The sequence below is a fragment of the Hermetia illucens genome, chromosome 4 (assembly GCF_905115235.1).
Source record: "Hermetia illucens chromosome 4, iHerIll2.2.curated.20191125, whole genome shotgun sequence".
In the NCBI taxonomy this organism is placed as follows: Eukaryota; Metazoa; Arthropoda; class Insecta; order Diptera; family Stratiomyidae; genus Hermetia; species Hermetia illucens.
The window spans coordinates 8,627,922-8,648,888 of NC_051852.1; the positions used below are offsets into that span (position 1 = coordinate 8,627,922).

General features: G+C 43.6%; 1 protein-coding gene across 1 annotated transcript in view; it reads right to left on the minus strand.

Moving 5' to 3' along the window:
- The window catches only part of LOC119654175 (non-canonical poly(A) RNA polymerase protein Trf4-1-like), a 36,570-nt gene extending 17,552 nt beyond the window's left edge, over positions 1-19,018 (minus strand). The window contains exon 1 of the mRNA XM_038059360.1: positions 17,477-19,018. Coding sequence (XP_037915288.1) covers positions 17,477-17,970 — 494 coding nt within the window. The 5' untranslated portion in view covers positions 17,971-19,018. The remainder of the gene's footprint in view (positions 1-17,476) is intronic.
- Positions 19,019-20,967: the final 1,949 nt, after the last annotated feature.

The window sequence follows — 20,967 nt, forward strand, 5'->3', positions numbered from 1 at the left end:
ATTAAGCAACGTCTCCCGATTAAAAAATTGTACTATTGATAATTTTTCTCGTCGCATGAATAAAGCGAGTGTGGTAGTGCTAATTACATGCAGGCACCCGCCTGGAATCAGAACTTTTAACTACCTTCTTTTCTACGGAAATGACCTACACCACCTAATTGCTAGAGGGTTAAGTAGAACAGGCACTCGGTAGAAGAGACCGTCTACTCACAGGTCAGATGTTCCATTCAAATAAACAAATCAAATATATAAACACGGATAAGACGTCTATCGTCTGGTCTTCAATCGATTATGGCAACGATTGAAGGCCAGCCACTACAAACTGCAGCCGGCATAGCTGACATCATGGAAGCATCGTTAGACGTACAAAAATTCTCTTCTTCAGCAGCAGAACCACGCAGTTAGTTCAACAATTGCTAAACCAACTCGCAGGGCGGCGAGAAGAGGTACGAGCAGTTAAACAACAGATTCACTCCGGCAATTCATCCAGACCGAAATTTCAACGATCTCGGAGCAGGACGCGTACACTGCGCAACTCCAAAACTCTTCACCCTGAAGGTATATGTAGATACCACTGGAGGTTCAATTCCAAAACCATGTGATTGGCCTTGGGAGAATACGGATGGCGATACGTTTCATCCCCAATACAACGCCTGCCTATGTCCGATTGAAACACGAAAATACGGTTGCCTATGGGTACAGACGCCGATATAAACCTTATCCGCGCTCCAAAAACAAAGTATCATATAAAAAGAGACGTTCTAAGGCAGCCACGCAAGGTCAACAGTAGCAGCAACTGAAATTATCACGTAACCAAGAATTGGAAGCAATGGCGCCAATACCTCAAGAGAGAGTGGATTACATTGCATGACATAGCCAGCAATGTAATATCCGCCCCTCCTTAATGTGTGACCCATCTACTGCTATTTTCGCCTTCCGATCACAACGCATACCGGTGGAAAAATTGAGAAGTTTAGATGCCCTAGCAACAGATCGAATCGTGTAAAAGGTTCCCGCTTTCTTCCCCATATACTGGTATTGATTTTGGAGTCTTAAGAATATGATATCTACTATTTATTTTATACTCATAGTCTCCCCCTTCTTTTGTAATTCTACCACAAGTCCCCTTCCAAATTAATGTTGTCACTATTACTTTTTCCACATCAAAGGGAATTTGACTGATCATAACATGATTTGGCAGTCAATCAACAGAAATTGCTACATCAAAACAGAATGGCAAATAAGATTCCGTTATTGAAGATTCTTTTACAATGTTGGAAATTTAAAATAAAAAATCAAAAACATTTTTTTTACTCATTGAGGTATTGGTGCGAGTTTGTCCTTATTCCCTATTTCAAAGGATGAAAACTGACCCATCTTACATGTCCCCGGTTCACATACATATATACAGGGTAGATAAAAAGAAAGGCATTACTTTTTGCATGAACTAGGGAAGCTCAGGTAAGTAAATCATTAGACACGTGCTTCTGATAAGTCAAAAACTGAGCTGTAATAGGACGATTGACTATCAATGAAGTATTCGTTTTTTTGTTTTCAACGAAACCTCATTAAAATCGGTTCAATGTCCGTCTGTCAGTCATACGCACTTTTCCCAGAAACGGTTACACCCATTATGAAATTTGGTAGTTGGAAGTGTAAACCCCTACACATTAAGTGAGTGCTGCTAGCCACGTTGAAATTAAAGGAGTGTCCCTCTACACGTAAAAGGGGTGAACATTTTTTTTCACCCACCCCCACCATTTTTCTTCAACTTAGCCATATGGGATATCAAATCAAAGTTTTCGATTAGGACTTTTTGAAATAAATATTAGTTTTGACATTGGTTGCAAAAGGTAGGAGTCTGAAGGACCCATTCTCAGAAACTAACCAAAACTGCAAAAGCATATTTCCGGGAAGACGATAAATTCTAGGTAAGGGTTGCTTGAAAAAAATTGATTTTTTGGGGATGCAGCAATTTTTATTTAATAATAATTTTTTTCGTAGCATTATATTATAGCATTGTCGAAGAGAGGTCAGAGTAAAATTGAGGATTAACATCAAGAGGGAAACCGTAGACCGGCATGTGAGCATTCGCTCGATTAGCCAGGAACTGGGTATAGACCATAAAACCGTTTGGAACCATTTGCAGAAGATTGGATTCCAAAAAAAACTGGATGTTTAGGTGCGACATGAGTTGTTGCAAAAAATCTCTTGGACCGAATCAACGTCTGCGATGCACTGCTGAAACGGAACGAATTCGACCCATTTTCAAAGCGGATGGTGACTGGTGATGAAAAGAGGATCACGTACTATAATCTCAAACGAAAAAGATCGTGATCGAAGCGCGGCGAGCCGCCCCAAACCCTCGCCCAAGCCCGGATTGACAGCCAGAAAGGTTTTGCTGTGTGTTTGGTGGGATTAGAAGGGAATCATCCACTATGAGCTGCTGAACTATGGCCAAACCCTCAATTTGGTCCTCTACTGTGAGCAACTCGACCGCTTGAAGCAGGCAATTGACCAGAAGCGGCCAGAATTGGTCAGTAGGAATGGTGTTGTGTTCCACCAGGACAACGCTCGGCCTCACACATCTTTGATGATCCACCAGAAGCTGCGGGAGCTCGGATGGGATGTCTTATCGCATCTACCGTATAGTCCGGACTTGGCACCAAGTGATTACCATCTCTTCTGGTCCATGCAAAACACTCTTAGTGCTACTAAGTTCGCCTCAAAAGAGGCTTGCGAAAACTGGCTGAGTTTTTTGCAAATAAGGAGAGGGGTTTATAAGGGGGGCATAATGAAGTTGCCTTCTAAATGGCACCATGTTTGCGAACAAAACGGCGCATATTTGACTTAAATCGGATAATTCTAAGTAACGTCAAATTTCTATCACAAATACGACACTTCTTTTTCCCCAACCCAATAGTTCAGTAATTTTTATATTTTTTTAAATATTTACAAAAAAAAACAAGTGGTACTAAAGTCTCACCGTTACTATTATCCTCCTAACTGATAAAAAATGATTGCAAATTTTCATCTGCACTAAGCAAATCACACCGTTGACCGAAGTGATTGTTGCGTCGGGATCTTGATGTCCTGCTCTAGGTTCGATTCTGGTCATAGTCATGGATGTTTATGATTGTTGAAAAGGAGGATGCTCGTAGTACATCTGACCTATTAAGGTTGCCATATGCTCTCCTTATAAAGTTGATTTGGAGGATGGTAGCCTGGGCTTTGAGCTTGAGTTCTAGGCAGAAAAAACTCCCACAGCTTCGTATTGAACAGGGTATGACAATATTTATCCCCTCTTCTATTACATGGTTTCCCAGCTCATATAGACGATATAGCTTCTTTTACAATGGTTTGAAAATCCCCCATAAAAAAATAATGAACAGCATTTGACACTTCTTACTCATCATATCTTCCGATTTACCTGATAAAACGAAATATAAATGAGTTTTTGTCATTATTATCATTTCCTGATATCTGTACGTAAAAAAAAATATCCTTTCAATGCTAATAATATAAAAACTGGAATATGTTCACCATTAAAATGGGAACTTAACGACCAAGTATGCTTAAACTTCACATTTTAAGAAGAAAGAGACAACTTTTGATTTCCTGTTTAGCTAGCTCCGAAAATTTGAATTGATTCAACCGATAATTTGGAGCTTTGGACTGTTTGGAATATCTCAAAATGATCCATTCAAATAATTAATGCAGTGCGAAAAGTCGGAAGACCGAAGCAAATAATACTTATAATTCGTTCTAGTCAGTGAGCATACCATTTATGTAAATCGGTTTGCTATAGATGATCGCACAATCGCGATCCAGTCGATCATTATCGCTGATATTGTCCAGTGACATGTTATGCCAGTGATAAACTTACGTAGCACATGTGAAATCCAACCCGCAAAAAAAGCTTCTACACGAGAGGATGATGTAATCAGCTCTATGTATGATAGCAAGATTGAGAGAGAAAAAGCATGATGAAAGCCGATAGAATGTTCCTTCACTAGTACACCCACTATCAACTGCTTTCCGCCTCTGGCCAGTACTAGTCTAAGTCGCCTGTAAACGACCATGCCCCGAAATTAATCGTGATAATCATCAGATGCGCGCAACAAGAATTTAACCTTCATCTCCGACGTATTTTCATGTATTTAGTTATGCACGCTATTTGGGAATTGGTTTTATGTGTAAACATCTTTCGCAACACGGCTAGTCTGTCTGTAGTTTTGTGTTTACGTCGAGTCTTTGGCGAAGGGAACCACACGTTCAGTCGGACTTCCTTCTTCATCGTCTTGAACCGGTGGCATTTTATTCATGGCTGCTTGTAACCGAATGCCGGAAAGTATCATCTTCACCAAACCCCTATCTCCAACATACGCATTACTCATGCTTTCAATCTAGATATTAGCGAGATCTGATCGTAGATCGGCTAGATCATTTGCCGCACTTTAAATTAGCATCAATCGTGGCCATGACTGAGCGAACTGTCTTACTATTTTCATTCTTAGGTTGGTGTGCATTGAAGCTAATATGGATGAGCTTCTTATATTGAATGTTTACGGTCGGCAAGCCAAGACACAAAGTGTAATTCTGTTGTTTTATTTTCGATCCCGTCTAACTCTTCAAGTCGATAAAATCCAATATGAAGATGCTTGATAGACTCGCATATATAATAATGGCCCATTCATTATACATCTAGAAAGATAATTGGTCATTTGAACTTTTGTTTCGTCATTTCGGGTTGTTTCCAAATGGAAAATGGAGAAATTACAATGTAATGATGTCATGTTGTGCATTTCAAGTGTTATTCTCCATTTTCACGATGGTTATCAACTTTTTAAATGAAACCTAACTGAATTTTGGTTAGGCTGGACCTAACGATATTAGCAATGAGAAAACGAACGAAGACCAGTATTGTAGCACCGAAAGATCCAACTCAACGAATAGATTGCATATCATCACATAGAAGAAATTCATCGTGATCAGTTATTTCGCTCGGCAGGCTAAAAACCAGATTTCCACAAGGCTGAAAACAGCGGATCAGCTAAGGAATCCAGTCATCTCCTCTTAGCAAGAAACGCGATTGCTATAAAGTTCGTTATAGATAGCTCGAAAATACAACTCCAGCCAAGCCGAAGCTCAAATCTCTTGATAACCAGATAGACCACTGTGGTATTCAGGATGAAGTGAACTCAGTAATATTCAACAGGAAAAAAACAATAACCTGCGGCCACTTTCCATGATTTATATAAACACATGAAAAACTTAGGTCTCCAAATCTAACGGACACCATTCACTTACGAAATCCAGTTGCTTCAAGCGAACGCATCTGTTGAATGGAAAAGGATGGGACACCAACAACTCAATCATCTTAGTTCCAAAAATGTATGATATTTTAACTGCAATGTTGACAAGCCTGTCCGGTCCACGGTAGGAAATATGGGGAATAGGCACGGCAGTCGAAGTAGAAAATTTTACCTCCTTTATCAAAAAATACAGGTAACATTTGTAAACAATAAGCACTGTGCTCCGAATGGAAGAAACTGGTCTTACTATTCAAATTTTGAGGTTGACACCTTGTTCGTGCGGTGTTTACTCTACTCCGGATCCCCTGTGATCTCAACATCTTCTTGATTAAGTTCCTTTAGGCTTTGACTCAGGAGCATTCATTGCTCTAGATCTAAGGATAAAGCGATTTCCGTCCCTCCCGCTCAAACCGAGTTCAGTGAGATTTTTCGTACTGGACCCTGCCTTTGCTGCAATCCGCTGTATAATCCTTCCCGACTTTCAGAAAACTGCAGTCATATCAAGACTCACTCTTGCCGCTGGCCAATGCATGCATGCTAAACATCAACTAGCCCGGTGGCATGCAAGGCAATCGGATGTAACCGCCTTCCCCATGAAATCAGATACATTATCTATCCTACTCCACACCTCATGCGTTGAATACCTATGATCTTACAGAGATTTATTTACATCAACCTGATTTACTTGTATTTTCAGCTTTTCAGCACTGAACTGGGTAAGTGATGCGTTTTTTTGCGTCAGTACAACGCGCTAAGTTCTAAGGCGAGAATGTCGACTTGGATCATGCTCGCCCTGATAGTAGTTGTCTCATCTGAAGTAGTTCTAAACGCCCTGCAATACTCGAAGCTATCAGCCAGTAAGTCGAACTCATTTGCTTTCCTCTATGAAGGTGTAGACTGATCACCTGGGGTAATCATATCGCCCTTCTTATTGCCCATCTGTAAGCTCCAACTCCGCGGTTTACATCGGGAGAGTCCCGTAATTGTTTGAAGTAGGTTCCTTTTCCATTTTAAGCAATACCGCGTTGTCTATGTACCTTCTGTCGATCATTGCTGCCGGGTTTGCCCGCATAAAGGCTGATTTTAGTGCCGTGTATGTGATGCACGGGGCGACATCTGTCATAACAATAGATATTGCATAGCCGTTTATGGCTTTGCACATCCCAGCGGGAACCAAAAACAGGGGTTCCTTAAAGATTCCTTTCAGATTAATAGTAACGGATCTTAAAGGAATCGCCACGTGAAAATTTCTCTATCGGAAGCTTGGTAGAAGCAACACTCCTGGCAATAGATCCATGTGTGCTCTCCCAGGAAGTGAGGATGCATACAAGATCAATCTTTCGGACGAGTAAAGAGGAGGACATCAAAGTAGTGGCGATATAAGACAACCTTCACGCCTTTGGGTCATCCTGCTAAGCAACGCGAAGCACTAATAAGGACTTGGTAATCACAACCAGAACCCCGGCCACAAGTATTAGTTCAAAGGCTAACCAGCAAATTCAATAGGAGCTTAATAGTATCGAAAAAAAATTGCATGTGCAGGTGCTACTAGGGCTCTACAGTCCTGATCGAAAGATATTTTCCCTCCTCCCCCTGCACCTTCATATTAAATAGACTGTACTGTACAGTGCTATCAGATTTCTTGGGCCTGGATCCTGAGACGACCTATGCATATGTAAGTATTCTAGAGAAAGGGGGGACATGCCAAACGCGGTGTTTTTTCCAACCTAAGCAAAGTGTAAGACCGGTGATATATCGCGGGGCTACCACACACTACCTCTTACTGGGTCGGAGCGAGAATATTTTATTTATTTAGTAGTGGCCGAGGTGTACAGTTTTCTAAATATTCCAACGTATTCAATGCTGAAGTACTGGCGATACTGGAGGGCAAACTCGGTGGGGCGGACGTACCAAACCGTTTAAAAGACACTGTCTAAGTCACCCCTCTGTGGATCATAGAAATGGAGAATGAGTAGGTGGAAGGACTGGCCAGATGATGCTCCATTGTTGGCAGTCTCTTGGTAGGCGAAGTTTGCATCTTACTGGTAAATCTGAAGCGTAGAATGTGGTCGCACTACTTGACGGCCGCTGACACCAGACGACCAAGACTCACGACCCTGCCAAGGGAGATCTGGTCCTTTTACAACAAAAGCACTCATGATGGTTTTGGGCCAGGCGGCCAAACGTATAGAGGATTACGACGATTTGCAAGGGACCGGGTTTATAGGAAACAATGCCATCATACACGTCATATACTATAATTCACACTGTCGAAGTTACGGATAGGCTGACTGTAGATCTGAGACAGCTATATTCCCATTCCTTCTCCTTTCCATTGCCACCACAGTCTTAAGAGCATCAAAACGGCCCGCCACAACTCGGAGCTGGTGCCTATACCTACCTACTTAACCTATTCTGGGATTATGAAGTTAATAATACTACAGTGAATTATTGGACTGCTACGACAAAAAATTGAAGGAGACACGATCGCATTTTCCGAAAAAGAAGGTGCTGTTTTACCACGACAACGCACCAGCACATTTATCCGCAGTTTTCGCGTCCGGTTATGGTAAAAAAATGGCAGGAACGTTGGGACGATGGGAGAAGTGTATCTTTCTAAAAGAGGACTATGTTGAAAAATAAAAAAAAATGTTTTAGAAAAAATGGTGTCTTTATTTCCAACACGGGTACTTATTGAACTGCTCTCGTACATTGCTTTTGTTGGGATATGAATGTCTCCTGTATATGGCTTCCACACGATCTACACGGTGCTTAATATTGCCGGAAATACCTATAATTTCCATAAGCTCTAAGGTAAATATTATTTGCATGAGCAAGACGCTGTTGACGATGAAGGAGTAGCTCATTAAGCGCTTATTAGTGAGCGAAACGGCCAAACTTAATCATTTACTGACAGAGCTAACGCTCGTTGACCGTGCACCAAGTGATGACAAAGTCAGTACTGAACTGCTAGTGTTTATTTCTACAGAGGCTGCACGGAGCCGGTCTCTAAGCACGTTAGCCGCCGCCGGCGATGATTTTTTTTCATCAAATATAGTCATGTGGGGTATAAAATGAAAGGACTCGATTAGTACTTTTTGAAGGTGGTCTTAATTTTGACATTTGTTGGAAAGGTGGGGAGTGCGGGGGGTTGAAAGTGATCATTTCTGTAGCGTCTAGCTTCCGATTTCCCGACTTGTTTCGATATTTATTTTCTCCAAAATCTTGTCTCAGGCTGAGAAAAAAGAAGAACTAGTGGTGGTAGTTCAAATCAGATGAAAAAATTATCCGATTCGAATCACAAAAAGTCATGCTTTTACCCTTTTTACATGAGATTCACGTGGAAAGAGCCATCATTCCTATTCCTACTTGGTCTCTCGACACATAAAAATGGATTCAGCTTTCATCAGCATAAAGGACTGACCCAATGCGAACTCCTCCGATTTCTTGATTTGAGTTAGGATGCACTTTGTTAGCCAAGAATTAAATAAAATTAAACGAATTCCAAACGGCAGTTCCTTTATTGGCTAGAAAATTTTTTGGCAAGAAAAACAAATACCGTATTTCGGGAACCCTTCCTATTCTTCCAGAAGAGAAAATAATGAAGAAAAGGAGAATCGGTCCATAAATTTAGGTGGAGTTTAAAGCGGGGCTCCCCATATATGTAAAGAATATAGTCGTGTAGGGTATCAAATGAAAGGTCACGATTTACACTTTCCGAAATTGGCATTAGTTTTGTCGTGAATTGCAAAGTGCGTGAGTAAGGAGTCAAAATGTACGCAATTGAAGTGAGACAGGACTCATTTTCGGAAACTACCCAACCTAAAAATCCGAAAAAAATCAGGCGCTTAAATGAAACCTAGGCCTCAAAATATGTCTTATTCCGATATCTGCTCAAATAAACTCACTAATAGTATATTACCAACTCCCCAACACCCTCAAATTCATCCTAGAACTACCAAATTTTGCACCGACATAGAGGACAGTCTCCCACTTTTAGTGTCAAATTTATAGCAGTTCAAACTTATCCATTTCGTGCGAATTTACCGCATCCTAAGTCATACAAATAAGATGCTGACATCTTAACGAAAATAATTGACATTCGAATGAAATATTAAAATTCCATTCATGAAGGATCTACTTCTCCCCAGCCCTTTTTAGAATCGAGCCGGTGTCTGTCTGTCTATCACACCCGATTTATTCGAAAACGGCTAGACCGCTTGTCACGAAAATTGGTAAGATCATGTCACTTGATGTTCCCTTTACATGCAACATTTTGGGTTAAGTTTAAGGGAGGCTCCCCATACAAGTGGAGGGTGGACATTTTTTTTCATAAAATGCAGCCATGTGGGGTGTCAAATGAGAAGGGGCAGTTAGTACTTTTCGAAACTTGTTCCATATTTGATATCGGGTGAAACATAGGTGTAAGGAATAACATAGTGCACAACTTGGTCAAGTTTGAAGAAAATCCAGCTATTATTACCAAAGTTACCGGGAGCGAAACTTTGCCATTTTTGGTAAATTTCGTGCATTCTAAAACGTGTATGACGTCATCATCACATGTCAATTCGTCAATAGTAGTAATAGCTCAAATCAACGAAGTAATTATCCTATTCGAATTTCAAACTGTCATACTCATGGTGACCCTACTTATAGGAATGCTGCCTTTTCCGGAGGAGACTCGAATGGCATTGCCAGTTGGCCTCTGGCGTATAGAATTGGATATAGGATTCAGGACTCAATGCAAACTTCTCAGATTTCGACTAAAAAGACCGATTCTAAGCACTCAGCGGTCAGCAAAACTCATTCTACAGATTTTTTATACATTTTTTTTATGTTAGACAATAAATTGTAACGTTTAATACAAATGGATGCTAAATCCAAGTGTAACCATGAATCAATCTAAAATTGTGTATACCGCTGCTTGAAGATGACCTTGCACCGTGATAATGTGAATTCCACTTAGCAACTTTTTTGAAAGACGAGTAAACATTCAGCAATAATTGTACATAAATGCTACGTAAATTTGATCACGTCCTGCTTTTCTCTACTTCCATATTAGAATTGGAGCACCTTCTACAGGTGTATCTGCTTTGGCTTATTCCTTTTTGCTATGGCATCAATGACTACTTCCGTGCACACAACCCCCAAATACTGACTGAACTCTTTCAAATATCGGTTTGTTCTAAAACTAAAATTTTTATCATATTTGCTTACGTTGATATATGAGCAGGAATATTTGCAATTCCTTATCTTAGCTACTACATGTGCGTAATAAATTCACCACTGGACGTCACGCTCATTATAAACGAAGCATATCACGTGTACAAAAAACGCTATTTATCGTAACACATGATTTTTTGTCTTTTTTTTTCTCTTATCTGATAATGTGGAATATTGCTTTCCCATATCACATTCGCTTTCATCAGGCCGAGCATCTTCGCTGAAACTAGCAAAATACATACCAATCGAATGAAAGCTTTATGCCTCGGAGGGGGCTGTAAACCTCTTAAGATTGAATTCAATAAAAAAAGAGATTAAGATATTTCCAAGTGGAATAAATGTGTTTGAAAATGTGATTTGGATTATTATGTACTTATGTCGCCAGGACAGTTTCTAGAGGGACTTAAAATAACAAAGTATCTGAATATAATCATATTATCAAGAAAATCGATGAATAGCGAAACAATCCAATATCTAAATGTTACCTGGTGTCCGCAACATGCATATTTAAGAGCAGTTACAAAGTCAATAAGAAATGTGTGTCTGTCTACATCTGTAGACCTTTTGTTTAAATATTTATAGATATTATGCATGTTCACTTCTACTTGGCACATTTGTTTATCAATATTTTCGCGATTGTTTATAAATAGCGGCAATTATCTTGAAGACAACGATATCGATTGATTCTCATAATCCAGAGGTACTTGAAATAAGAATGGAAGAAAGAAAAATATTTTTCAACATTTGTAAATTGGAAGTGGGGACCGTTTCCTAGTTGCCACGAAAAGATTCCGATTTGAGATTGAGTTTCCTCGTTTGAAAAAACGTGCGCCCTATTGAGTACTAGGAAATGTTAACACGCGATACACGTCAAAATTTTGATTCGAGTCAATGATAAACGTTGAATTCTGTATGATCTAGATTGTGGGCAGGTGCCTTCTATTACAAGGTAAATTCGACAAACATGCCGGTTTGTTGGTGTGACTAATATGCTTGCTGGTGATCAAAGGGTAGTATAGGTCCCAGGGCGAAACGTGGATTGGCACCCACGATGGAGCATAAAACCTGGGAAACGCCTGCTGAATCAACACCAACAGCTCTACTACCAAACCCTATCTCCACCTCCACGTGGTGACCGCTGGGAGCTCTTTTTTAACGAAAAGCTGCAGATGGAGAAGAATGAAGGCGAGTCTCCTGCGCCTAAAAACGGGACAAATTCTACCAACTGGTCCTCCTGGTTGGGGTTGGGTAGGGCTGACAACCCTACAACGAAAACCGAAATTACGAAGCCACAACAGGAGCCTCGGACTAGATGGATAACACAACGACGAACCCGGCAACGACAAAGGAATAACGATTTGCGCATTTTCTCATGGAACGTGCGCTCCCTGTACAGAGATGAAGCTACCAAGCCGATACCCTGTTCCAATATATGGCTGATGTAACAGCATTGCAGGAGATGCGTTGGACAGGGACTGGTTTCTTGGAGAAGAGTCGCTACAGCATATATTATAGTGGCCATCCAGTAAACCATGTGCTCGGAGTAGGTTCCTTAGTCAGCCAAAAAATGAAGCCTGCTGTTAACGGCTTTGAAAACATAAGCGAACGGCTATGCACTCTGCGCTTGCGAGGCAAATTTAGAAATATAAGCCTCATTAACGTTCACGCCCTTACAGAGGAGACTGCAGAGTCGGAGAAGGAACCCTCGAAGCCTGCCCCAGATAGGACATCAAAATCATACTGGGGAATTTTAATAGCCAAATAGGGAAGGAGCCCGTATTCGGGCGATACGATGGCTCCCATAGCTTATACCAAAATACAAATGATAACGGACTGCGGATTATCCAGTTAGCAGTATCGCAGGAAATGGTTGTTGGAAGTACCTGGTTTGCGCGGAAAGCGGTCCACAAACATACGTGGGCCTCTCCAGACGGGATCACTTTCAACCAAATTGACCACGTGCTGATTGAACGTCGCCACCTCTCAGCCTTGATGAATATCAGAACACATAGGGGGGCCAATATAGACTTGGGCCACTATCTCGTAGGCATAGTGCTCCGAGCTCGAATTACGACACCACCTACAATTCCCTCTGACAATCAGGTGAGAGTGAATACTGAAGCCATCCACAACACAGCCCTCCGTAACACCTAATAAGGACGAAATGGATGCCGCAATAACCGCAGTCAACAGAGATCCTGGAGATGAAGCATCCACAAATTATTGATACGGCTACAAACATGCTTGGCCCCAACCGCAAGAAAAGTCGGAACGGCTGGTTTGACGATGAATGTAAGCTAGCAACGGAACGGAAGAATGCTGCATATCGAGTAATCTTGCAATCTCAAAGAACGATGGTACGCACAGAGACTTATCACGATCTCCGTCGAGCGGAGAAGCGGCTTCACAAACAGAAAAAGGAAGCCTGGGAGAACCAATAAGTCTATGAACTAGAAAGGTACAGGGAGCAACAGCACCATGCGCGGGAGTTTTACCAACAAGTCAACAGGATGAAGCCTTATACACCTCGATGCTCATTCTGCCAAGACAAAGAGGGAAATCTGATTTCCGACAGAGTGGGCGTATTGGAGCGATGGACTGACTACTTTGATGAACTACTGAACAACCAGAACATCGGCGAGTTGGAGGTCCTGCCAACTGAAGACGACGGACAAATACTGCCACCATCAAGTATAGAAGAAACAGTCCGTGCAATTCATCGGCTTAAAAATCATAAGTCGCCAGGAGCCGATGGAATTACAGCTGAATTAGTTAAATATGAAGGCGACCAGTTACACCAAGTGGTTCGTTCATCAGCGTGTGCTCAAGGTGAGGGACAACGAATCAATGCCTGACGACTGGCAACGAGGCATTATCTATCTCATATATAAAAAGGGGGATATCACGCAGTGCAACAATTATAGACGTATCACGTTGCCGAGTACCATCTATAAGATATTCTCCGCTATCTTGCTAGACCGGATAGCCCCATACGTCCAGAACATTATTGGCCCATACCAAAGAGGCTTCACTCCAGGCAAACCAGCAACAGATCAAATTTTCTCTCTGCGGCAAGCGAAAAACTGTTGGAATATGGACATCAGTTGCACCATCTTTTCATCAACTTTAAAGCCGCCTATGATAGCATAGCCAGGGTAAAACTGTACACAATAGGGTCAAAGTTCTTACTGTACAAGACTGTTATGATCTTGCGAGTCTTTATGTATTTCTCAAAGACCTGGGTTCTTAGCAAGAAAAATTGCGAAGAATCCTCCGAGACATTTTTGATGCCCTACTTAAGGATGGATGATTCCGTGGCGTACATAACGACGAAATCTCTGGGCGATATACTACGACTGTCTGGTTGTAGATTGAATCCGGCGCAACAAGTTGCGGTGGGCGGGTCACTTAATCCGTATCGATGAGGATGATTCAGCCCGCAAGGTCTATAAGGGCAATATCTATGGTAGAAAAAGAAGACGAGGTAGACCCTGCCGGAAATGGAGCGATGGCGTAGGCCAGGACGCCAGGCAGCTTTTAGGTGAACCTCGGCGCAAAACCGGTGTATGGAGTTTCTTATTAAGGCAGGCTTATACCGGTTGTTGCGCCGTTGATGATGATGATGATCAATTTGAGGACTTCCTTCTTAACCCCGCGTAACTCTAATAACAGGGATATCCTCCAGAATAATGGCCAAGGAAGGGAGCGAACCTCGGGGGCCGCGCCTCACTGAACATCTGAGGCAGAAGAAGCAGAGATGGAGGCTGTGATCTGCCCTGGATCTTCCTCCTCGATCGCTGCACTTAGACCTGAAGATTTAAAAAAACAGATGATTCCACGGCGCGCGTGGAGCCATCTCTTTTTTTTATTATTTTTAGTTTTAGTTTCCACATTGGTTTATCTCGTTAGGCTCACGCGAATTCCCTTGTTTGTTTGGGTATTTTCAGAATCCGGTGAGGACCTTCACATCAGTATAGAAAAGTGAGGCATCAAAGCGCTCAAAGGGCGCACGGTTCGCCCGACAGATCATGAGCCACATTCAACCGAGACGCCACAATCATGGCTATTCTGTTGTCTAGGTATTTGGGTATCAAGAGCGTGGAAGCAGCAGCATAATCAAGCACTGGTCTCACTTCTTCTTTTTCTTCAACCTTTGTCCCGTTCGTCGTGATCCATTTCGCCATTTTATTTTATCAAATATTTGATCTGTTTTATGGATCGTGTCTTTCATTAGGTTTCACGATGGTCCTTAACAGTTTTACGGCTCTCCCAGGTTTTAATCCCCATAAGCAAACCTGTGGCAAAGTTTACTACCCTCAAAGCCTGTTTCACCTTTATGATCGGCGGATCTGTAACACAGTGGCAGAAGGTGTGCTAGGAGATTGCCCACCTGAAATTCAAAAATTTATCCTGGCTACTCTCCTAACTTTCGAAGCTACAATAGGAAATCAAAGTACTGGCATATGAAAGCGATTAGAAACTCCAGTGTTCACAACTTAAATATCTAATCTTTAAAAGACAGCAACTCCGAGTTGGCCGCAACAGCGCGACCTGGTCTGATTATGCTTCTGGTTAAGGTTGCATAATCCGGCAAGTCCTCACATGACCGTCTTCGAATGGGCCAAGAGTGTGTAGGGTCGGGCTAGGTGTAGACTCATCCAACTGACAAGGATCTGTTTGCCTGTTTGTCACGTGTTAGTGGTAAGCGGATCTGTGCGCGCGGAGATGAGCCGAAGCAACTTTATCCTCCCTGTACTGAAGAAAGTGTTAACATCACCCCAAGCCAAGGTGGAACGGCATACGATGGGGCTGCGCGACCAATGGGGAGTTTGGTGCTTAGTATGTGAACTCTGAATACCTTGGGTATCTTCAGTTTTAAATAAGATCCTTACCCTGTGGCCAGGCTAGCCAGGGTAAACCTTCTTCTAGGACTACTTTTGCAATCAAGACATGGACTCAAAAAAAAAATAGACAATAGAAGAGGTGTTGGCGATGACAAGCGTGTCATCGGCGGACAAACTGCTGGCATCCATCCGGGAGACAATAGTAGTCGGTGCCAATTCTAGTTCCGCTTTGCAGCAACCAATCGCAGGAAGCTCCTGGAACGAGACGGCAGATCGACTAATGGTTCCCGGTCTGAAATCCACTACCGTCAAGTAGGGTATAGCAAATACCACCCATAGTGCCCGGCATCTTTAAATACTAGGCGATTGTTGAAGAACAGAATAGCAAATTCCTGGGAGACGAAGAGGAGGCAAAGCATAGTACTTTTAAACGCAACTGAGCTCATGACGATGTCGGACGAAACACAAGCGGAACAAAGTATGCATGGGTTCGGACGCTAAGTAACCTTCGAAAATACCTAACCAATGAGTCACAAATTACGAAACCGCCCTCTCCTAGCCGCATCGCTGAAGGGTTTCGCATTCAGCGATGTGGCTAGGAGTCACTTACGTGTGATACTCACGGATGGCAATTCCGCTGACAGTAAATTAGCGCCGGAGGTGTGGACCAGTGTTGAGGCCAGACTGTCGGAGATGGTCATTGAGCATCTTCTGGACGACAAAGGCAAACACATGGGATTTATCCCCTACTTTTAAGTGCTCCGTAGTTTCTACGCAATAGCATAAGCAAGGTACAATTGTCCAGGGACTCTCTCGGTTCGTATAATGTCAAAATCAGCAATGCCTGGGAAATCGTAAAGCTCAAAGTCATCCATTTCAAAGAGATCCTATGCCGAAAATCCATATGTTTAAGGAAAAGCTCATCCAATCCCTGTGCCCTCAAAACCCCAGGACTCCTATGGGCGACTGAAAATTCATCAAGGATGAGGAACCCCAAATGAACAGCCAACCTTTCCTGCTCCGTATAAACGATGACTCGAGGACTACAAAGTGCGGTTCGGAACCAAGAGGATGAAGGTGAAGGATGGACCGCCGATCCACGCAAGCAAATCATGCTGAGGCAGAAATATCTGCAGCACTCAAAGTGCGCCTCAGCTTATTTGCTGGTAAACCCCCTAGAGGAAGACGTCGACGTCGCACTAGTACACAAGACGGCGATCGAACCATTAAAGAGCTTGAAAGCAAATATTACAATTTTTTTGATAAGCTGGCTTTACATCCGACTAGTTTGGCCGGCAACCTGCCAGAGTCAGCAACATCGCTTATAGGAGGATGTGGCCTGGGTTTGGCATTAAAGGTTGAAAATTTTGTTGTAAAAGAAATTTTTTGAGGCAGAACAATGAGCCAATTGATCTCTGACTGACCGCACTCTTCGAGGATAATTAGGAACGACATTAACAGTGAAACCTCGAAATCTGAATTCTTCCACTTGGAAACTATTCCATTTGAGCTATTTCCACTCGGAAACTCATTCTTCTTCTTTTTCTCCAGCCTTTGTCCGGCTCACAAGCGGGGTCAACCCGTCGTTATCGGTTTCACCATTTGGCTCTGTCAAATGCCTGATCTGGGTGCAATCTCGGAACTTTTAAATCCCCATCCAGCGTATCAAGCCACCGCTGTTTCGGCCTGTCTTCTGTCGAGAAAAAAAATTCATTTCTTCACGTCAATGACCAGCTGACTGCCCACTCTCCTACTCCGCACTATTCACCACTGGCGGTGATAAAATCTCACTACACCACGCTGTCAGTTATCCGCCTAGTGACAGTGTCACAGCGACATCCCATCCATCGTGCGAAAGAGCCGACACATTTCACCCCAACCCGAATGCACGTCAACGAACGAGAGAGAACTACAATGGCCGGCTCAAGGCTTTTTCCTACCTTAATCCACCATATCTTGAAAAACTGGATCGACGTGAAAGAAACCATGAATGAGGCTGAATTCCGGGGGATTCGCGCGGTCACAGGTAAAAAGGGCACTGGCAGCGAACCCGCGGACAATACCCTGCCCCGAAAGGCCGCTGTCAACACTTACCCGATAATACCGCGCCCATACTGGTAGCCAGGTGGCCGCCACGGCGTACCGCCGTACTTGCCGATGTACTTCTGCCGATACTTGTTCATGTTGTAGGTGCTGGCCTTGTTGTCGAACGCCGCACTGCCCGCTTTCCTTCGCGACGGGTTGTAGTAGTTCCTTTCGTGGGCTACGATCTTCTCGCGCTCTGCTGCCGTGGGGGCTGTCGAGTCGCCGCTGAACTGTTGCAGCAGCAGAGCCGTTGTCGAGGAGTCGCGGTTCGCGCCGCCCTGGCCGTGGATGCCGTTGTTGTTCAGTCCCGTTGTCGACTGGTTGTTGCCCTTCCCGGACGAGGAGTTTGTCGACGCGGAGGACGAGTTGTTGTTCTGTTGCTGCTGCTGCTGGAGCTCCAATTGCTTCTGAATTTCAGTTGAGTGCGTCTCCCAAATGGCGTGCCATGTACGCAGTGCGGGTCCCTCCTGTTCCTCTTGGTACCAACCCACAACTGGATCCATTCATGTATGGTGCAAGCCGAGGTCACGAACACGTACTCCTTGGACCTTTCGCGAGTCCCACTCTGGTCCGCCTGCACTGTCACTGCACCGTTGTCCCAACGTCGCCTTCCTCCTTTTCACTGCACTTCACTGCCGAGTTCGACGAGTCTCGCGGAAACTCACGTCCAAGATAGTGCGTTCCCTCAATTCACGCGTTCGTCAGTAACACACGGAACCGTCCTCGCACGTTGCACTTTCTCCAATTACGGACCCGAAACTTGTGCAAAAAATCAGCGAGAAACGTACGTAGTCCGTCGCCTACGAAACCTAAGAATAAATTCGAGGTTATGTGCGGATCCACTGGGATTTTCGCGACTTGGAATCTCACTACGACGGCCGTATGCGAGCGACAGAGACGGCGTGATTGCACAACACTATCAACGTCACTTTCCTACATATTGGTCCGAGCGCGCTGGCATCTACTCGCACTTCTCAGACGCACTACCGCCAAGGATGGAATGCGAAACCCGAAAGGGATGCACGGACGAAAACTTCCGTTGCCTTGTGCGGACCGAACGAGAACTCTTTTACCGCCAATATGTCGATCGTTTCTTCGCTAATCAGCGCCCGACGTTCAGCTGCTTCCGCGGATTTTCCTGCGCTTACTTAACACACAAAACCCAGCGCAATCCTCCAAAATACCCAATATCCTTCCCGAGCACTTTTTCACTCAGCACCCGTCAAGATGAACGTTCGGAACGGCGCTAGGCGAACGCGAAAACCACTGCAAGTGTCCCGTTTGACTTACGGTCACGAAAAAGGACAGAGTCTGGCCACACGAAGGTGCCGCGCGGTCTCTCCAAGTTCCAGGTCCTTGCTCCGATGCCGTGATCGTACCCCGGAGATGATAGCACTCTTGGAAAATCGTCTTTTAGTTGCACAATTTCGGGAAGAAATTCGATGTAGTGTCCGCGAACGAAACGCCGTACTATGATGGCTAGTCGGACTCGAATCGTAATCCGGTACTGCGCATCGGCAAGGCAACACGAAAGTGTCACTTTCCGTCGGAATGTAGTAGATGAAGTAGAATTTCCACCTATGATCTTAGGCAATAGAAGTGTCCCTCCCTTTCTGGAGCACGGGATCCAGGAGCATGTAGAAGAGAGTAGAGCAGATATGCTTCTAGCATGTACTAGATTTTGTGAATGTTCAATGACCTTTAGTACAGCAACTCATTTTGATGTATTCTAAATACTATTAGCACCAACGAGGGAGACATCTACTAGTGAGTTTTAAGGAGAAGACAATTTCAGAACTTTCTGGATTGAATCTCAACTTTTCCCACTGAAGTTTAGTTTGGACAACTATCATTTTTCCAATTGTACATGTTTCCGAAATAGTAAATTTTCATGTGGCTTTGGACACATTTGAATTGTTTGAATCAGCGTTCATTGCATTTATTGCATACAATGCGGCAGTATAGAAAATTCTTTGACCTTGCCTTCATTACGGGAAAAGTAATAAAATAATAGAAACCAAGTTTTCCAAGAAAGCAAGTTAGTATGGCTGCCCCGCACGTCGTTTGCGTTGGAGAGCTATTAGAGCTCTTCAAAGCGGAGCTGGAAAAAGTTAAAAAGGGAAAATCTCCTTGATGAAGGGTGTTGTAAAGTACCCTTAAAATTGGACATAATCACTTTCTTTAGGCAACCGACAATTTTGTTCAGCACATGAAAACATGGAGTCAAGCACTGCAGGATAGACTGACGCGGAATATAGCTCCCTGGGGCCAACCTGCCTCTCTACGAGGTTGATATGTGGCTTCTCAGGAATCAAACGGTTCGTCTTTCCAAATTGTTAGGGAGTGGTGGTAGCCACACCCCGTACGAGTCGACCCTACTATTAATAAAACGCTGCGGATCTAGACTGGGGAGTCGAAAAACACCTCCCCAATCCAGGGTGCCATGCGAACCGTGCCCATTGGATAGTTTGCAGTCGGGGGTAACTGACTATTCGAACGGAACCTCATTGATACCTGGTCGCCTCAGTGAGTAAGTTTAACCTTACCGTGCTCCAGGGGCTATGGCACAATGACTTCCTAACCCCCAATCTCGTGGGGACCAAATAAGTAAACGAATCAAGCATATAAAGAAGACAAATAACAACAAACATGCGGACCCCGTACCGCACACAAACTGGCCAACCAGCCAGGTGATTACACCCAAAAAGGGAGAATTTGAGACGTCAAGCAGTAGATCCAAGGTCAACATTGGTATGCTGCGAGGATCACCACCAACAAAGACCATTGCTAAAAAACAATGGATAAGCAAAAGCACGTCTCAGATCATCATATAAGACTTCAGGAAAGAGGCAGGCCTCAGGGACACAGGTGCTAAATGGTACCTGCTTTATCAGAAGGAAGGCCTAAAACCAGAAAAGGCTCTTAAGAAGGCTCAAGACAGACCTAAGCCATCTTCATCGGAGCCAAGAAAGCGGGGAGCAGCGAAGATTATGGAAATAATGGAAATGCTTCCAAAAATCCCAAAGCTGAACCCAACAGGGTGGAGTAGGTCAGAGGTGAACGCAGGAATCAGGAAGTCCGCCATTAGCTGTGCTAGTGCAGTCAAGGGCGTTCGACTGGTCATAATGCCAAAAATGTTTCCCGAGTAAATACTCACTCGTGAGGAGCAGGAAACTGTCGGAGAGTCTTTAGAAACAATGTGGTGGGGAAGGGGAGATTCATCACGATCGGGGTGGAGGCAATCAAACGCCAGAGTGGTCATATCAACTATAGATTTGGCGGCATAGGAAAAAGTCGAGGAAAAATATTTCGGAGGAGACATCGGGTGGAAAACTTACCCATGTCACCAAAGGAATTTCGGAGGCCAAAAGGGCTGGACCAATCAAGGAAGTAGACCTGCTGCCCAGTGAAAAGCAGAAGTTGGACTACATAGACCTAGATCTTCTAGGGTTTAGGGTGGACAACAACGTGCAGGTCGTGTCGGAGGAAATGGGAGATAC